Source organism: Mastacembelus armatus, chromosome 24 (genome assembly GCF_900324485.2).
Source record: "Mastacembelus armatus chromosome 24, fMasArm1.2, whole genome shotgun sequence".
NCBI classification, from domain to species: domain Eukaryota; kingdom Metazoa; phylum Chordata; class Actinopteri; order Synbranchiformes; family Mastacembelidae; genus Mastacembelus; species Mastacembelus armatus.
The window spans coordinates 15,907,076-15,924,990 of NC_046656.1; the positions used below are offsets into that span (position 1 = coordinate 15,907,076).

Below are 17,915 nucleotides of genomic sequence, written 5' to 3' on the forward strand. Positions count from 1 at the left end.
CAGCTTTCATTAAAAAGTAGAACATTGAGCACATCCAACTTTGAAATGAAGAGAATGATAAAGTTTGATTGCTTTACATGTTTAGTGACACTGAAGCAGGAACTTGAATAATGTGATCTCTCTTAGCCAATGTTTGAACAATTCACAACAGATGGTTCCTCTTCAATGTCTAGGATTCTCCCAGTGGGATGAAAGAGAGAATTAAAGTCAGTACCAGTCATAGTAGTTTGGATGAATCTCAAGCAGCACCAGGGTCCTTCAGAGTATCAACCAGGTAAAGGCAGAGTGTTAGTCATACAAATTGACGACTAAAAAGATTTGCACCTCACATGTACTTAGTTTGCCTCACACTCAGGCATTCTGTATGTTCTGTTAAATCCCTAGCTTCGCTGGACATGATGATGGCAGGGAGCATCAAAGATGGACTCAGCTTTATTCCCACATCTCTCAAAAACTTACCACACTGAAAAAAACTCAGGAGGAGTATCAAACCCTGACCAGCTTCAAAGATGGAGGGACCCATGATACCGTAAGTAAAGATGTTAAATACTAAGTTTGTGTCCAACTCAAGAATGTTTAAGATGTGTTTCTGATTTTAAAAAACAGATGAGCATTGAAGGAGACAATGCAATGTGGGCTGAGGTGGGACCACAGATGGAAGAAAAATTATTTCTAAGCAATGCTAAGTTACCAACTCCTACATCTCATCTGTTACAAGGGCTTAATGTTTTGAGTTTATCCTGTGTGCCTAAAAGCTCGTCGCTATAAGTTTTAAAATTTACATATTTCAAAGGATTAAAGGCAAAACCGTGAAAATGTATGATTAGTTACAGTATTTTTTGGTATAATGTGATTCTAAGGTCAAACAAGCAAAAATATCTGTGTGGAAAGGAAAATGAGTGAAACCAGCAGGAGTTTGAACCCTTTTCACTTTCTGCAATTATTCTTTGCATCCATCCCACTTCACTTCTCTCAAACTTTCTTCTGCCCTTCACTCGATGTGAAACTTTTTGTTTAGGTTCCGGAAAGGGAGCTGGTATCGACTGGATCTGCATCTGCTGTTCTCCACCGGACACACGAGTCCATCACCACGCTAAGACACACAGTGTGTACAATAGAAACGGAGCAGGAGTCTATGTTTTGGTGTTCTTGACAAATTGTTCCACAATTGATAAATATTGATCTTTTTCATTCAATAGGCTTGTCAAAACTGCTTATATGGGCTAAGACAGCAAACTAAAAGCCAAATTGATTTTCCATTGCATTATTTGGATGGAAAAAATTGAAAACTAGCTTTATGCATGTATGTAAAATCATCTCAGGATGTTCCTAAAATATGCCCACTAGAGAAAAGGTGTTCTTTACCTGGGGAACCTTGTGTTGAGTGATAATCGTGATATGGTTTCCCAGGTGAGGTCTGCAGACAGTCTTGATCCAACTGTGAAGCAGGAGTTGTATGAGGCTGTCCGGAGCGTCCTCCTCTGTCTGGACTCTTTGACTGACCTTCTGTTGACTCCTGGTGGGACTGGTGAAGATGACCTGCAGCTGAGGCTGCTGATGCAGGAGGTGCCTCAACATAATTCTACTAAATCAAAACTCTAGTGGACATTGGAGCAATTTTTTCAACACACTTCTTTGTTCGAGCAACTATATTGAAATGTTTGTTTCTTTATACCATTTGTTTGGATCTAAATCTCCCGTTACACATCTTTGTTCATAGTGTGTAACAAATGACGTGGGGACTCTTGCTGAGCTTTTGAATAAAATGGAGTCAGAGAACAGACAAGTGCTGTTGAGGGAAGAGCTGGATGCTCTCCGCTGTTTGACCTACCTTCAGGATTGTCTTCAAACAGTCCAGTTGCTCTTCACCTCATCCCACAATCAGCTCCTTCAACATCTGGGCCTCAAAAACCAATATAAGGTTTGTAATAAACTGTTAATTCACTCACAGAACTTGATGCATCCTAAAAGTATACTGTGTCAGTTTTTGCAGCATCAAGCAATAATTATCAATAACGACAAAAATCTCCACTGACTCGGCAAGAACTGTATTTCTGTGAGATGGTTTGGTCAGACAGCTAATGAAACGCTTCTCCTTTTACTACTTTTAAGTTGGATTAGGATGCATGCCTTTTGCTTGTAGTGCCACATGTTTACATTGTGGTGTTGCAACTTTTACTTTAGCAAAGTTTTTGAATTTTTTTTTTTCTCACATAGGAACTCTCCTCCAACCCACTGTGTATATTGGAGGAATTTGATCTGGGACAGAGAGAGATAAGTCTAAAGGATGCTTCTAGCTTAGAGGTAACACTTTAAAACAGATTTGTGTGTGTGTCTAGGTTTATGCTTGTTTACATAAGTATTCTGTGTCTGTACTGGTTTTAAATACATGTCTGAGGGATTCTTGTGACAATATTACATTGCAAGGTAGGCCTAATTAACATGCTCTTTTAATAAAAGCATTATAAGCCACTGTTCTTACATTGAAATTTCAAATTATCTGTGTTTCAAAAGTTAGTGGTATTCTCCTTAAACTCCTTGCTCCCCCTATATCTCTCAGCAGTGTGTGCTGGGCAGACATCTGAGAGAGAGTCCAGGGGGAAGAGCCATGCTACAGCAAGCTTCCCAGTCCTTGCTTCAAGGGATAACTCACCTCCTGGACCTGGGTGAAGAACGCATAACAAGGGCGCAGATGAGCCTGGTTCCCAACTGCAGCGAACTTCAAGCCATTCTCTGTGGACATAAGGTATCTCACTGTGCTGTCAGGAAATACTTCAACAAGCAAGAAAAGTATAGATCTGAGTTGCACACAGTGTGTAGAAGCTGCTTGATGGTTTTCAAAGAGAAGGCCAATGATAACACAATACAATCAACAAGCAACTAAACAACTTAACACAAAGATATTCAGATCTAATCTGTACCTCATGTCTGTTTTCACTCTTATTGCTGTACTTATCAGACCTACTTTGCAATACCTTCTGTCAAAAACCTACTCCCTTGTTTATCTAGAAACCCCTGCAGGTCCTCGGGTCACAGTTGGCTTTTGTGCAGCATCTATTCCAGCGTGAGCCAGAAACACTTAAGTCTCAAGAGGATGAGCGGGTACAGCTGGAAGTCAGGGCCAAAGCACTGTGGCACCAGGCTCTGGAACAGCAAGTGGCTTCTCAGAAGAGGCTCCGGGTTTGTAGTGCATGTTTGCTGAAGGCCATAAAAATTCATCCATATACATAAATAAGAGTTTTCTTTGTTGTGGAGTTCTTGAAACGTGTTCTATAACCAGTGTTAAAATAGATATGTGGGTTTCTGGATGGACCTGCTGTAGGAGTGGAGCCGGTGGGAGGATAATTGTGACCGACTGAGTAGGGTGCTGGATGAGTCTGAAGCCTTCCTCATCAGTGGGGAGTCAAAGGGAGATGATGAGGAGTTTGTTTTACAGCAGAGACTAGATGCCTGCCAGGTATTCCCTTTCACACCACACACAGTGTTGTCTTTGTTGTTTTCTGATTATATTCCTACTTACAAATATGTAGACAACTTATATTTTTTTGTTTTGTTTCCTCATATTTATTGCTTATTGTTTTACATTTCATGGACTCTTTTTTTTTTTTACACTACATCACGTTTGGTCCTTGCTGTCTTTTTAAACATAGAGACGAAGCTGAGCTGATTATCAGAGAATATCATGGAGTTTGAAGTTTAATCCCAATATAGGCTCTATTTGTTGCCCTTGTCACCCAGCAAACCCTGGTCCAGCTGGATGAGAGCAGAGCTACTTTAGGACTGCTCCTGGATCAGAGGAAGGTGCTGCAGGCAGAGCCAGTGTTTGCTGCCTCGGTCAGCCGGACAGGAGGCGCTCTGGAGCTACGATGGAGAAGTGCCTACAGGCAGGTGGAGCAAGAGAGTCAACGTTGTAAAGACATCCAGGACTACAGGGCCAGGTGGGACAGACAGAATTACCTTCTTTCTTTCTTTTTTTTTTTTTTTAAAAAAGTTAAAGATTACTGTGCTAGAAGACTTTTCTAATCTAAATGTGGGGGCCAGGCAGTTTATATTATTGCCTGAGTTTTAAAATTGTATTGTTTGAAAAAAACTATCCATCAGTGATTATTATGCCAAAGTTCCTTTTCTCTCCAGAGTCAGATACAGAACAGTAATAAAATTTGGGAAACTTAGGACTAAGTGTGATTTCACAATTTCTCTGGTATTACAATTTGTGTTGTCTCCTGTGGTGTGATACATGACAACATATCGAGTCTTATGTTGTCTAGCGTGTGAGCCGCATATGAAGACATGTGACAGTAATCCTGTGAGAACTGTCATCTCAGTGATATATGATGTAATGTTTTTTCCACAAGAATTCACTTAGATTTCCAGTTTTTCTTGCGATCAAAAGACATTTGAGGCTTTTCTGAAAAGAATTACAGTGAACCTACTCTGTGTTTATACATAGTGTACAGCTCTGACATCAGAACAATTAAAACCCGTGCCATCTATCTAGCGTCCTTTTTTATCAGTATTGAACCCATACCTCAGGAGTTACCTCACTATGTAAGAATGAGCAGTCTTGTTCTGCCCCACTGGATGAGCTATCTGTTTTTCTCATCCTCCCCACAGATTCCAGGCACACTTTGCCTCAGTCAGTGAATGGTTGGTTGGTGCCAACAAACACTTGAAGACTTTGTCAGACCTGGCAGACACCTCTGACCTGAGCCAGAGGTGTATCTATAGCCATCTGATTAAGCTGCTGGTAAGGGTCTATACATGTCTTGTATTTTAAAAGTATTGAATGACTAATGTTAACTGCCCCTTCACCTGAAATAATAACATCTCAAACAAAAAAAAGGGGTTTTTTTTGTTTTTGTTTTTAAATCCCCGGCATCATCTTCAGTACCAATATTTGTAATTTAGAGAAGAATCTTGTAAATTGTTTGCCATTCTCTGACACTGGTTAACCTCTAACCCTGTCCCCCAGGACCTCTCCATGGAAGTGGAAGCCATGTCAGTGCAGAGGGCATCTCTTTCCAAGGCAGTCACTCAGTTGAACCACCTGAGGGAGGCTGGTTGTGGCGGAGTGAGAGCTCAACTCACCCAGCTGGATGACAGCTGGAGCCAGCTGAGCTCTGACCTGTCTAAGATACAAGACAAGCTGCAGCAGGTACAGTATTTGCAAAGAGGATGGATCCTGTGCTTTGATGAAATCAATCATTATGAAAGTATTAAATAATTTATGTTGCTCCATAAGTATGCACTTACCATCTTTCTAAAGTTCCAACTACATATGCCAAAAACTCTAAATTACATTTTCCCAACTCCTGAGTAAACTGAATGTAAAGTTCCAAGTCCCGTAAAAGAGCTGTTGGTTTTCAAAAATAATGAGATATTGAGAAACCCCCTCCAGTAACCTTAAGCCTATTGAAATGAATTTTGGGGTGGTTAAGAATAGGGAGGATGTAGAAAGGAGGAGAAGACACTTTTAATTTTTCCTCACCATTTATCACCAGTGAATGGAACCAGATATTCTACCTTAGATTAATAAAGTTAATCTTGCCAGGTTTGTCTTCCAGAATGTTCATTTTGATGTTTTACAGTTTGACTGTTGCCTCAGAAGAGGATGAGAAAAAAGTAACTAAAAAAATAAAGCAGCTCTCTGTTATCTTGTGTCTGTTAGCCATTGCTAGCAGCATGGCCACCACTGGAGCTGTTATCTGATCTGGACGACTGGTCAAAGAAGTTTGAAACTCGACTGAGCCAGGAGAAAGAAACAGCATTAAAGGCCAAAGATGCTGCTCAGATCACTGAAGTCCTTCAACACTGCCAGGCACTGCTATCTCCACTATTTGTGTATCTAGAAGTTGTGTTTCAGTTCTGTTTTTCAGGGTTCATTCCAACAGCTTGTTCTGTTTCAGGAGTTAAAGGCAGGTTTGGTCAGAGGGCAGCTCCTTCTTGATTTCCTGTGTCAGTCTGGGCCCCAGGCGGAGTGGGCAGCTGTCCAGGTTCTCCGGACTGAACGTACAATGTTTGCAGAGACACTTGGTGCCCTTAGACTCCAGTGGCTGCATCTCCAGGGGGATTTGGAGAACCAGGTCTGTTCTTCAACCAATATATAAACACTAACACACTACTACTTGTCAAATTTGAACTGTCCCCCTTTCTGATCTAGTCTTCTTAATACTAGGCTGAGATAGCAAAGCACGGTGGATTCTTTTTGTATGTTTAGGTAATGCTAGCCAGCTACTGTAGTATATGACATGTGGCTTTGTGTTCTTGAGTTAAAATTAAATGCTCAAATATGTTCTGTTGCCCTAAATACCAGCTTTTGGTTCATCCTGTTACTGGGAACCATTAATCAAACCAAAAATGTCATGCCATTTATTTGAACAGCAGTGGAAACATCTTGTTTAACTCTCCAAATGGACTAAAAAGAAATGTAATTTTCCATTTCTGTTACTTCTCGTCATGAATCAGCCACTGTTTGGCTTTGTCCCTTTAGATATGTGGAGTTGAACAGATGCATCAGGCTTGTGCAAACAGAGAGAGGCAGTTGCAGCATCTTCATGGTTGGATAGAGCTGCAGAAAAAACAACTGAATGAGTGGAAACGGCTCAACTGTCAAACTCTGGTTCAAAAGGCTCTGCAGGAGTGGGAGGTACATTAACAGGAAGCAGCCAGCTGTATGTTGGCATGTGCCTTCTCTTGCCGTCATCCCATCTGAGACTGCTCTGTTTATCTTCCAGGCTGCTGTGGGCAGAGTGAGGAAAGTGGCTGCAGCTTCACAGGAGTTGAAAGCCACACAAGTGCATGTTGATAAGGAAGAGCCACACACCTTTTCTAATCAGGCCGAGACTGTTAGTCATGCCTGTGGGGATCTTACTCAACAGGTAAAAATAAATCTGTTACAGCAATCTGACACCTGGAAAATCAAAGCATTAGTTGTTACCAGAACCAGAGCAGTAGAGAAAACATTTCTTGTTACCATTAGTCGGAAATACATTGGTTAAGCAGGTGCTGAGATATATTGTAACCTAATATGGGACTTTCAACCTGCAACAGCAAATTGTCTTACATAATGTAAAGTTACTGAATAAGATGTTCAACATGCCTTTTCAAATGAACTACAAACATGGCTGTAAAAATCTAGGGCCATTTACTTGTACTTGTACTTAGAATTACTTATTTAGCATTAAAGCTATACCAATTAATATTATTCATATGAACAATGACTCAAATTAAAGTTTCTGTAAAGCCACCCTAAAAGACATGAAGATTTGTAGCACTAAGCTAACTGCAAGCTCATTATTGTGGTTTTATGGCCTGCAGCTTTATCTTCAGCTTCAGTTGTTCCCATCCACTGTAATCAAGTGTTTTCATGGGAAAAATAAAAAAAAATAAACCATCCATTAGCTCTTTACTCAGCCCAAAGCCTCCACAGGTAAAATTAGCAGCTAATGGCAAACGCAGTTGGACACATTGAAAACCAGCAAATTAAAAACTCTTTTTGTTTGCTTTTTTAACAAGACAAAATGAAGAGAAATAATCTTAGACTCGACAGCTTAATATGTCAAACCTGTTTATGATGATTGTCAACAATCTATGATTTGATTTTCTATATATAAGCCAACTTTTTTCCTGTAAATGCAGAACCTGTATGCCAAAAATAATGGATAAATGTCCCCCAGTTGTTGGGTAAACTGCATAACAAATGCTCATCTAGTTTTCTTTCTGGTAATTTGCAGATGGAAGCTCTGAGACCAGCTCTCCAACAGACACTTGCAGAGTGGAGCTGTTATGATAGAGATCTGAGTGAACTTAATTTGCAGACCACTAGGTTACACTGTGCTTTACAGCATCAGCAAGCGCCACTGTTCTCACAAAAGCAGGCAGAAGGATACATGCACCTGCTTCAGGTGAGCAGCGGGTTGGTGCTTGGTAATTAAAGTCACAACTGTACACATCACCTGCCGCTGTACACATCAGTTACAGTAGCCAGGTTTTAACCAGAAGAGGGCAGTTCCTGTGCATTTTTGCAATACAATATGTAGAATTAAAGAAAATGTCGCACTGCAATGTCAAGATCTAGAGCTGAATTAACCAACAACACTAAATACACAAATTCTTTTGTTTTCAGCTGAAAAAAGTGTTTTTTGGTTTTAGTTCCTCTTTGAGCTCTTAAGCAGACTTAACAGGAACATCAAAAATGTCAGATAGCTTTTAAGCTACAGTTTAGGAATATCAGAAATAAGTTTTTTTTTGTGACTCTGAAAGAGCCGGCTGTAACTGTATACTGTTAAAAGCCTCTCCATCTAGATCTGACAGATTCCGTCAAGTTGTGGGCGTTCTTGGGTGTCAGTTATTTGCAGTACCTAAGCCATGGTTTTGTTGAAATAAATGTGCCTCTAAAAGGAAATATAAAAGAAAGTTGTTTTTCTTTGTGCAGGAACTCCTTGCCAAGGCCAGAGAAGCAGAAGGGCTATGGACAGGTGTGGAAAACTCTTACGAGAGGCTCACAAAGACACTTCATGATGGAACAGCACAGGCACTAAGTGATCAAATGGAAGGACAGCGAAAACAGTCAGTAATAAAATTAGGAAAATAAAGTCACTTAAGCACATTCAATGGCTATATTGAAAAAGACAATTTACATATAATTAAAAATAGCATGCACAAACTGTCAGTGTCAGTCATGTACAGTAATACAACTTAACCAGGCAATTGTACTGTGTGCAAACTCTAAAGTACTACTGTATTGTGGCCCTGTCAGGTGGAAAGACATGCTGCAGGAGCTAAAAGATGAGCATGTGAAGACTGGAGAGACTGTCTCCCTGTGGCAGGAATACAATCATCTCTTTGATACCTGCTCCTCTCAGCTGGGAAACCTGTGGCATCAGTGGGAAGAGCTGTCGGGTTCTTCGTTTTCACCTGAGCAGGACACACAGGCCGTGCTATACTCAATCGAGGTGAGTCACAGGACAGTGCACAGAGATTTTATGTTAAATGGTTTGAGAAATTAGCTTCCTAATACATGATGTCATGGCAAAATATAATTTTCTGTGTGGCAAAAGATGTTAGAAATCAGTGAATTCTAAACCTGCTAACAGGGAAATATCACTGTAACAAACTGTATTTATTGAAATCAAGTAAAATTCGGCTTTGTTGTTGAAACTGTTGACTTTTGTAGTAAAACTAGCAATGAATCTTTAATGGTGAAACTGAAGAAAGCATCTCTAGACATTTTTTCAGTGTTTAAGAAAAGTTTTTTTATTGTTTCCATGTGGTCTGACAATAGTAAACGATAGAATGGGTCTGGCATAACTGTATTTGCTGTATGCCAAAACTCTTTTGGCATTGAGGGTCACTAGGAGGTAACAGAAACCAGTTTGACAACATGATTCCCTGCTTGACTCATCCTATTACATTCACAATTGAATGACATGTTTTTATTAGTCTCCTATTTGAAGGAACAGTGGGCACACTCTTATAGGATGAAATATCAGCGATCTGCACTCTGTTCCCTTATCTGTTTTCTTGTACATGCTCCAGATGCTGCATGAAGTTCTTTTGCACATACATGGAGAAAAACCCCACAAGCATTAGGGCTTCCATTCATGTTTTATTTTCCATTTCTTTCTAACTGTAACTAGTCATTTGTTTCTCATATCAGAAGCTGCTGGTTGCTGCTGAGGTCTTGCATAGCAGTGTTGGAGATGTGCTGGCAGCATCTAAGCCTCTTATAGGACGACTAGAACCACTGGCCGCAAATTTAATCCAATCAGAGACCAAACTTCTGTCACGTGAGGTCCTGCTGCTGAGCCGGGCAATGTCAGGGAAAAAGAAAAGTCTTGAGGTAAATACATTTTGCCTTATTTTAACTTAAATTTTGCAGCAGTAAGCAGAACTACTGGTTTAAGTGCACAGTGACTGAGCTTATATTTTCTCAAATCCAGGATACAGTAATGTCAAGTCAGTTACTTTTCGCTGTCTGTGTGCAGGAGGACTTGGAAGAACAGAAACGTGCCCATACATGTCTGGAGGTCTTTGACAAGCAGATGCAGAACATCAGGCATCAGCTGGAGGTCGGTTTGAGTGACACAGATTCCACAAAGGTTGGTCAGAATTCTTCTCTCTCACACACAAGATTTCCTGTGTGTTACTTTTTGGATCCTGTTATTATTAAATTATAAATTATTTTGACCATAGGATCTAAAACTAAAACTGTGCTTCATATGGACCATTTTATGAATGTGCATCAGGTTCTCTTGGAACTCAGTGGTCTATTTCCATCACTGGCTGATGTCTGGGAGATGAGAGGTTACGTGACCATTAACAACCCAGACAGGGAGAGACTGCACGCGCTCAGTGGGGAGTGGATCGAAAGCATGACTCTCACTTTTCACATGAACCGGTGAGAATGTAAATCCACACAGAAGGAATATAGAAATGTCTATTTGCTCCTATTTGGAAAGGCTCACAGTATTTCACAACAAAATATTGTCACATTGGCCTCAGGGTGTGGCCTTAAAAATGTTCTTTATATCCAGCCTTGTAGAAAGTGTCCAGTTCATAAAGCTAAACAGAAAGAAGACAAGAGAAACTGTCTTCTATAGACTTATTCTAGCCTGCTGCAAGATTGTGTGTATGTCATTTGTTGTTTTCCAGAGGTTTGCAGGCTGAGCATCAGCATTCCCAAAACTTCCAGGAGAAGTTAAAGAACCTGGTGACTCTGCAGGAGAAGCTGAAGCAAGAGTTGGTGTCCGTACAGCCTCAAAGTTACTCCAGCCTGCAAGATATGATGACTGCTCATCAGGTGCAGTTCACTGCTCAGTGTCTACCTTTCTTTCGTTTTATTTTTAGTTTCTACTTTTAAAACTTTCTGGTCAATAGGAACTTAGATGAAAAGCATGTTGAGTACTAAGAAATATTTGGTCATTAAGATTTGAAGAGGCAGAATTAACAACCTCATCAGCACAAATTCCTTATTATACTGAGTTTCGTTTGTTTTAAATATCGAATGTTATTTTGCAGCAAAAGGTTTGTCTTAAACTCAAACTGGCATTGGTTCAACTACTCCATGGAGTCAAATATGAGAAAAGACTGAGGGGTAATCTACAGTATGAATCTCACTGTGTTCTCTCTCCTGCTCTGATTTCTCACTGCCCCAGAGGCTTCAGGCTGAAATAATTATGGGACAGCAGCTCCTGCAGGGTGTTCTGTGTGATGCAGTCATTTCCATGGAAAATGAAGTTGGAGAAAAAAGGTACACGAAAGACATTAAATAGAGTATTTGGGTAACTGTAACCACAGATAGAAACTAAACTAAATGTACTGAAGGAATCAAGCTTATTGTTTATTCTCCATTACAACTTGAATAGAAAAAGTTTCTAGGACAGAGAAATATATTTCATGTTACATGACCAGTCATCATGGTCACATTATCCAGTTGTAGAATGGGATGTCAGACCTCAGTAGTTTTGATTATCTATTATTTTTTGATTGATACTTTCAGTGTTTGTATAGAAACTGGCAGGTATCATATGACACCAGTTTAAAAACTTGAAACCATCTGTGGGTGTGACACAGGAAAGAAACTGCAACAGTAATGTGAGTTATTGCATTTCTTCAGTCCCTACCATCTAATAAAGTAATTAGGTTTGAGGTTTTCCATTTACGTTCTTATCTTCAATAGCAACAAAACACAGTGTGTGCAGGTGTTTCCTGCTGTAGAAAAACTTTCTTTTTCCTTCATGCGTCCTTAAATCATTTTTGAAGTCTTTTGAAGGTTAAAGCAACATCCCTCAAGTTCTCTAAGGAATCCAAAAGAACATTTTTATTTTCTTTGCTGGAATTGTTACTTAAGACTTATAGTCCTCCTGATTTTGGGTTGGTGTGGATCTTGTATTGTGTCTTGCAGATCTGAAGTTTTAGCACAAGTATCCGGTGTGAAGGAAAGCTGGTTCAACTCTGTAGCTATGGCTGACCAGTGCACATCTTTGGTAAAGGAGCAACTACACAACTGGAGGACTTTCCGTCATGGTTTGAAACTTCTGTGGAAGCTGTTGAGAAATGCTGACCCTTTGCTTCCTTGTACTGGCCCTGCTCCATGTGGGCTGCAGCAGCTACGTAGCTGTGTGGATGATTACCAGGTATGTTTATAAGAACGCCAGTAGAAGTGAACTATAGTTCTAAAGTTGTTCTTCATCACTGCAAAAAGCAAAAATCTTTTACTGATTTTGTAGTGGAGCAATGCTGAAACTGTACCAAATGTAATGTGTTAATGACTCTTTCCAAGTGTGTTGAAGAGGCTCTGGCTCTCCATTCTACTGCATATACCAAGACACTGGAAGCTGGCAGACGTTTATGTGAAACTATGACAGAGTCTGAGAGTCGCAGCCAACTGCAGTCAGAGTGTCAGGCCATAGAGGAGGCCTGGCAGCAAACCACCTCACTGCTGAGGGCAAAGACGGAGCTGCTCAACGCAACAGTTCAGGTAACTGCCATATTTCAATTTTTCATTTCCATTCATTAATGGATCATAATCAAAATCAATCAGATAAGAGCTCAATAAACCTGAAGTATAAAGATTTTCACATTTTTGTTTTAAAATTGAAAGCAATCAGTTACTAATTGTCAAATAACACTCATATAACTTTGTTTGTAATTTAACTGAATGAAATTTATCTGACACCCACTCTGCATATATACAATTGGAGGTCTGGATTGACAAATCCCAAAGCAGAGCATGTGTTACATAATTACGAAGATAGTAGGGGGCAGCTTTGCATGACCCATATCCTGATCCTGATCCCACCCATGTACACACACACAGTTGTGCAACTATCTTTGTGAGGATCATACAGTCTTTAATTGGAAAAAGTATGAAATGCAGATAAAATGTGTTTGTTAGACGCACACTCCTGAGATCACCTTCCCCTGTATCTTACTGTTTATTTAGAAGTGGTCTAAATGTCAGGATGGAATAACCAACATCATGTCTGAACTGGATGAACTGAAGACCAGGCTGAAGCCACAGCTGCCTGAAAGACTGGAAAACTCTGAGGAACAGACACTTATTCAGGTGATTGAAGCTCTCGGGTGGTGTATTCCAGTGTTTTTGAATGTGTTAAAAACCCAGGATTAGTTAAACGCCATCTTGGCTATAATGAGATGATAATTGGTTTGAAAACAACAAAAAGTTAAATACGAGTACAAACCAATTTCAGATCAACTTTCTGCAAAAGGCCAAAAATCACCGCCCAACACTCAAATGACTTTGCAGAATCCACTTTATTTAGCCACAAACAGACTTGTTGTGGATGTACGTTTGAATTAAGGAGATTCTTAAGTAAATTATTTTGTCATAAAACTGACTGAATGAAATTAGTTATAACATTAAATGTATATGATGTTAAAACATTAAATTAATTTTTAGGTCCCAGAACATGAACATACCAGTTTTCCTCACTCCATCACTAGCTACCCCCATTCCACCAGAGCACCCCTGATCTCTGAGTTTACCCTGGTTTTCTGTATTTAATAGGCCCATGCTTTCGCTCCCCTCCCCCTTTTTACCCCTTTCACCCTCCCCCCTGTCCTGTCCACAGCCCTTTAATCTGAACAGAGCAAAGAGCGAGAAAGAGTTGTAGCTTGTGTATGGTTGTCTGACTGGGTGTTTAAGTGTGTGTTTATATGTGTGATATGCAGGAGACGGAGCTCTCTCTGCACCGTTTGGATAGTGGATTGAGAGAGTTGGCCACCATGAAGACAGACCTGTCCCAGTACATCGCAGCCGGTGACTCGGCTCTGCTAGAGCAGCAGCTGGAGCAACTCCACAGTCAATGGGAAGAGCTGTGTATGAAGGTAAGAAGTACCAAAAAAAGAAATATAGAGAAAGGAAATAAAGAGAGCTAAAGAAAGTGAGCAATGGCAGATGGAGCAGGTGGAGAGGAAGTTAGTGTGTGTGTGTGTGTGTGTGGGTGGAGGGGTAGGGGTGTAAGGGAGAGAAGGAGGGAAAGTTGCTACCAGCGGTTTCTCAGTGGTGACTAGCAGCACAAAGCCTCGGCACCACTGGGGCTGAACACACAGGCTCATTTGTTTGAGAAAAGACCCACCAGGTTCATGGAGGGAAAACTGCAACATCATGTCCTTCTAATATTTTAGCATCACATTAATTCAAATTACCATAGTCAAATTGATTTAACATTTCTGCTGCGAATGCTTTATTTTTTTTTAAAGGAGCTGTATTAGCACGCAAAATAAATGATGCTTTTTTTGGGTCGCTTGGCAGCTTTTCAGGTCATAATTGGCTCTGGACTCAGACTCATTGTAGAAGCTGAGCAATCACATGAAACCAGCAGAACAGGCAGTTAATGCTGTTACTGTATTATTCTTGCATTAAAGCAGTCCCACTTTATACACACATGTTGTTAATTCCTGCAGTTACGTCCTCTGGCTCAGACACAAACACACTCTTGTTCTTGAGAAACCAACAGTTCTGACTATGGTAGCTGCTCATACCAACCCATGTGTCCTTCTTAGGTTTGTCCAGCAGCAAACAAGTATAAGACGATAACTGTCCAAAAACCAGAGGACTTCTTCAAGAAAAGAACTGACGTGTTAAGAAAACTAATGTAACAGATGCTGTATAGGTGGAATCATAGTTGTTTTTCTTTTATACTCTAGGACACAGTTATAATTTAGCTATCACAAAATTAACATCTATGACAATTGTCAAAGTTGTCATTGTGTAATTGCTGTAAAATTAAGACATTTCAGCTGTTAGATCACACAAGATGTTTCATCCCTAGTAATTCCTGACATGGCCGAGGGCAATGGATCTGAGTCACTAGTTTCCTCTGCATGGTTAACAGGTTTGAGGGAGGGCGGGGGTCTGATGAGCAGATGGCCTGGCTGGACTAGGGGGATTCAGAGGACAGGCTCTATTGTTCCTGGGGAAGCACAAAGTCCTCAAAGGGTGACAGCAGCTCAGTGTTCCCTGAATTCTCCAGAGTCCAAAAGGTCCAGGAGTTTTAGTACATTAAAACCAAAGCAGCAGAGCTCATTTAAATCAAATAAGTGTCACTGAAGTGTAAAATACAGCCAGCTCAAACATGCCCTGCGGGCTTAGCAAACCCTGTAATCTTATAACGATCATTGGCACCCGCCTCTGCTATGTAGGGGGGTGTTTTCCAGGCATTAAGCTGTCTTTAGGAAAATGGAGCTGATTAATTTTATTAAAAATGCAGGTTCTTTGGTGGATTTCAGTTCATTACTGATTCTGATCAAAATGTGAAGATGAATATAGGATCAGTAGTTTTCCACTTGCCAGCACCACAGGTGTGTTCTCAGCATTATAAAGTTTTTAATGAAGAGTTTTAACTGCTCCAGTTTACACCAGGCAGGTGTCATACATAACTACAACTTTGTACTCAATGTGAAAACAAAACGGTGATAAAATGCTTAGTAATAGTTCACACATAAGGTGCAAATATGTGCAAATGCTAAATGCCTCATGAATCACTTCAACTCTTGCCAGGTATCCCTGCGCAGGCAAGAAATCGCAGACCGCCTCAATGCCTGGACCATCTTCAATGACAAGAACAAAGAGTTGTGTGACTGGCTGACACAGATGGAGAACAAGGTGTGCCACAGCGGAGATCTGAGCATCGAGGAAATGGTGGAGAAACTGAAGAAGGTACAGTATCTATGGAATGTCATACAGTATGTTCTTATCAAAAAATAGATACGTGTTAGCTCTTCATGAGCAGTGTCTCATTGAGCATAACACTGGCCGGATTTATGTTACTGTGAAATTAAATTTTGCTTGAATTTAGAAACTTCAGATACACATGAGCAAGTTAAGTTGACATTGTAGATATAATCTTATTAGTGCTTTCCTATATGCACACTGAACACTTTCATTAAATGCATTATTTTTACAGAATTCCCAAAATAACACCTTAATCAGGTCAGGGCAGGGACTGATTAAATTCCATAGATGAGAAACATGCAACATGTTGTCTATTAACAGATGGTGGCCTGGAATGAAATGGCCATGTGCCCTTGGTTCACACAGAACAGTTGTCCTTTCAGTGACTGAAGGCCTTTTGCACCTTCCTAGCTCATTATGAAACATGTTCATCTAGTAACGAGATAATAATGGCCTTGGACATGGCAACATTATTGTTTTGGGCTGTTGGATGAGATGAGAAAATTCAAGGTGCTTGTACTTTGATCAGGTTTATAACAAGTTGAATGAGTGGGACATTGTGAAGATGTGTTGCCTTGAAACTCTCAAATGCCCCTTTTTAAAGTGAAATCAACATTTGAGCAGTAACAAATGTCATTACTACAAGTCGGAAAGAAAATGCTTCTCGACTTTTTTGATCAAATTGGTAGTCATAAGAATTTGACATGCAGTTTAGTCCATCTCAGCTGAAATGTACATGCATATTATACAAGGGTTAAATGATGTGCCTTATTTAAAAGCTAATCAGCACTGTGCAGATGCTGGCTGTAAGAATTTCTTGCTTATTCTTTAGTACACAATGTACTTTATGAAGCAGCATATTTTATCATGTCATGTCTCCACAGGATTGCATGGAGGAAATCAACTTATTCAGTGAAAATAAAAGCCACCTGAAGCAGCTCGGGGAGCAGCTGCTGCTGGCCAGCGACGAGGCCAAGCAGACCAAGATCCGTGGCTCATTGCAGGAGGTCAGCCAGCGCTGGCACAACCTCTTCCACCTTATCGAGGCCAGGTGAGAGCAGCCACAACTGGCACAAAAGCTTCACAGAGAAATTTATTGACCCACTAATAACGTATATTTGTGTCAATGAAATAGTAGACACAAGGAAGCCAAACAAAGCGTCATTAAGAACTGAAACTCGAGGAGCCTGTTATTACAGGATAGGTATAATGAATAGCTCTAATGAAGAAGCATCTCCCTGCTGTTATGTGAGCTGTGCTCTGCAGCTGTCAGGAAAACATGGTGTCTACTGTACAGGCTGGGGAGGTTAAACCACTGTGGTGACAAACTGTTGCTCCCCCAACCCTCCTCAGACAGATGGACGGTGCTGTGGAAGATACAGACTTCACTCTTAACCCTGCAAACCCAACCTACCCCCGCCATGAAAAAAAGCTGTGCTTAAATCTCAGACAGTACCATATGTCCATATGTCCCCATGTCTGCACTGACCGCCCCCCAAACAGTGGTGGGTGGGTCGGATTCATTATTCACTGATTCTGCTCACAGATTCAAAGAGCTGATTTCAGAGGGCTTGATCTCAGGAAGCAAAGATGTGGAATAATGTAACCCTGAAATAAAGTCTTAATGCCTTCAGTTCATCTAATAGCAACAATCATTTAAGCCGGACTAGGAATGGGAAGTAAAGTAGGCTAACTAAAATATGCACATTATTTATTGATGTAGCTACTTAATGTAAGCTCAAAGTGTAATTTGGTAAAATGGCATTTTACATAACACCTGTAAAGAGCTGGGTGATTACAGTGACTAGAGAAAGGACCAGTTAGTTTAGTTGCTCAGTCTGATTCCTTCTGTAGTTAGCTGGACTTTAACTTTTCCAAACACCATATATCCTTACTGGTCTGCCAGCTCTTTATTCTTTCTTTCTCCATCCATTCTCATCTTGTCCTTCTCCTCACTAAGGACCCCTGACGGGGTTTTGTGCCTTTGTTTGGCCTCCACATGAAGCTGCTGGCCTTTGTTAGGCTGTCAGAGGTAAAGAGGGAGTGAAAGGGAGAAAGGCACATTTTAGTTGACTGAGATCGTTGTCTGCAGAGTGGAAGAGCATTTTCTGCACAGAATGTACAGCGACTGCATTATGTTCATGTGGTTTCATGTTTATGGCCATGTAAATTCATTACATGAACTACACACACAAACTTCTACTGACTACATACT

At 40.5% G+C, this 17,915-nt stretch overlaps 1 protein-coding gene across 2 annotated transcripts in view; it reads left to right on the forward strand.

Annotated features, from left to right (window-relative positions):
* The window catches only part of syne2a (spectrin repeat containing, nuclear envelope 2a), a 65,348-nt gene that overhangs the window by 37,425 nt on the left and 10,008 nt on the right, over positions 1-17,915 (forward strand). For both annotated transcript variants that reach the window (XM_026318309.1, XM_026318310.1), the window contains 30 exons: positions 174-274; positions 385-529; positions 1,019-1,105; positions 1,411-1,566; positions 1,721-1,921; positions 2,218-2,304; positions 2,561-2,746; positions 3,010-3,180; positions 3,323-3,457; positions 3,739-3,938; positions 4,615-4,747; positions 4,973-5,155; positions 5,669-5,818; positions 5,907-6,083; positions 6,491-6,646; positions 6,735-6,878; positions 7,734-7,904; positions 8,435-8,568; positions 8,759-8,954; positions 9,659-9,841; positions 9,987-10,100; positions 10,248-10,399; positions 10,654-10,801; positions 11,157-11,251; positions 11,906-12,137; positions 12,284-12,481; positions 12,947-13,069; positions 13,696-13,851; positions 15,527-15,685; positions 16,585-16,751. In XM_026318309.1, the coding sequence (XP_026174094.1) occupies positions 174-274; positions 385-529; positions 1,019-1,105; positions 1,411-1,566; positions 1,721-1,921; positions 2,218-2,304; positions 2,561-2,746; positions 3,010-3,180; positions 3,323-3,457; positions 3,739-3,938; positions 4,615-4,747; positions 4,973-5,155; positions 5,669-5,818; positions 5,907-6,083; positions 6,491-6,646; positions 6,735-6,878; positions 7,734-7,904; positions 8,435-8,568; positions 8,759-8,954; positions 9,659-9,841; positions 9,987-10,100; positions 10,248-10,399; positions 10,654-10,801; positions 11,157-11,251; positions 11,906-12,137; positions 12,284-12,481; positions 12,947-13,069; positions 13,696-13,851; positions 15,527-15,685; positions 16,585-16,751 (4,640 nt within the window). The remainder of the gene's footprint in view (positions 1-173; positions 275-384; positions 530-1,018; positions 1,106-1,410; positions 1,567-1,720; positions 1,922-2,217; positions 2,305-2,560; positions 2,747-3,009; positions 3,181-3,322; positions 3,458-3,738; positions 3,939-4,614; positions 4,748-4,972; positions 5,156-5,668; positions 5,819-5,906; positions 6,084-6,490; positions 6,647-6,734; positions 6,879-7,733; positions 7,905-8,434; positions 8,569-8,758; positions 8,955-9,658; positions 9,842-9,986; positions 10,101-10,247; positions 10,400-10,653; positions 10,802-11,156; positions 11,252-11,905; positions 12,138-12,283; positions 12,482-12,946; positions 13,070-13,695; positions 13,852-15,526; positions 15,686-16,584; positions 16,752-17,915) is intronic.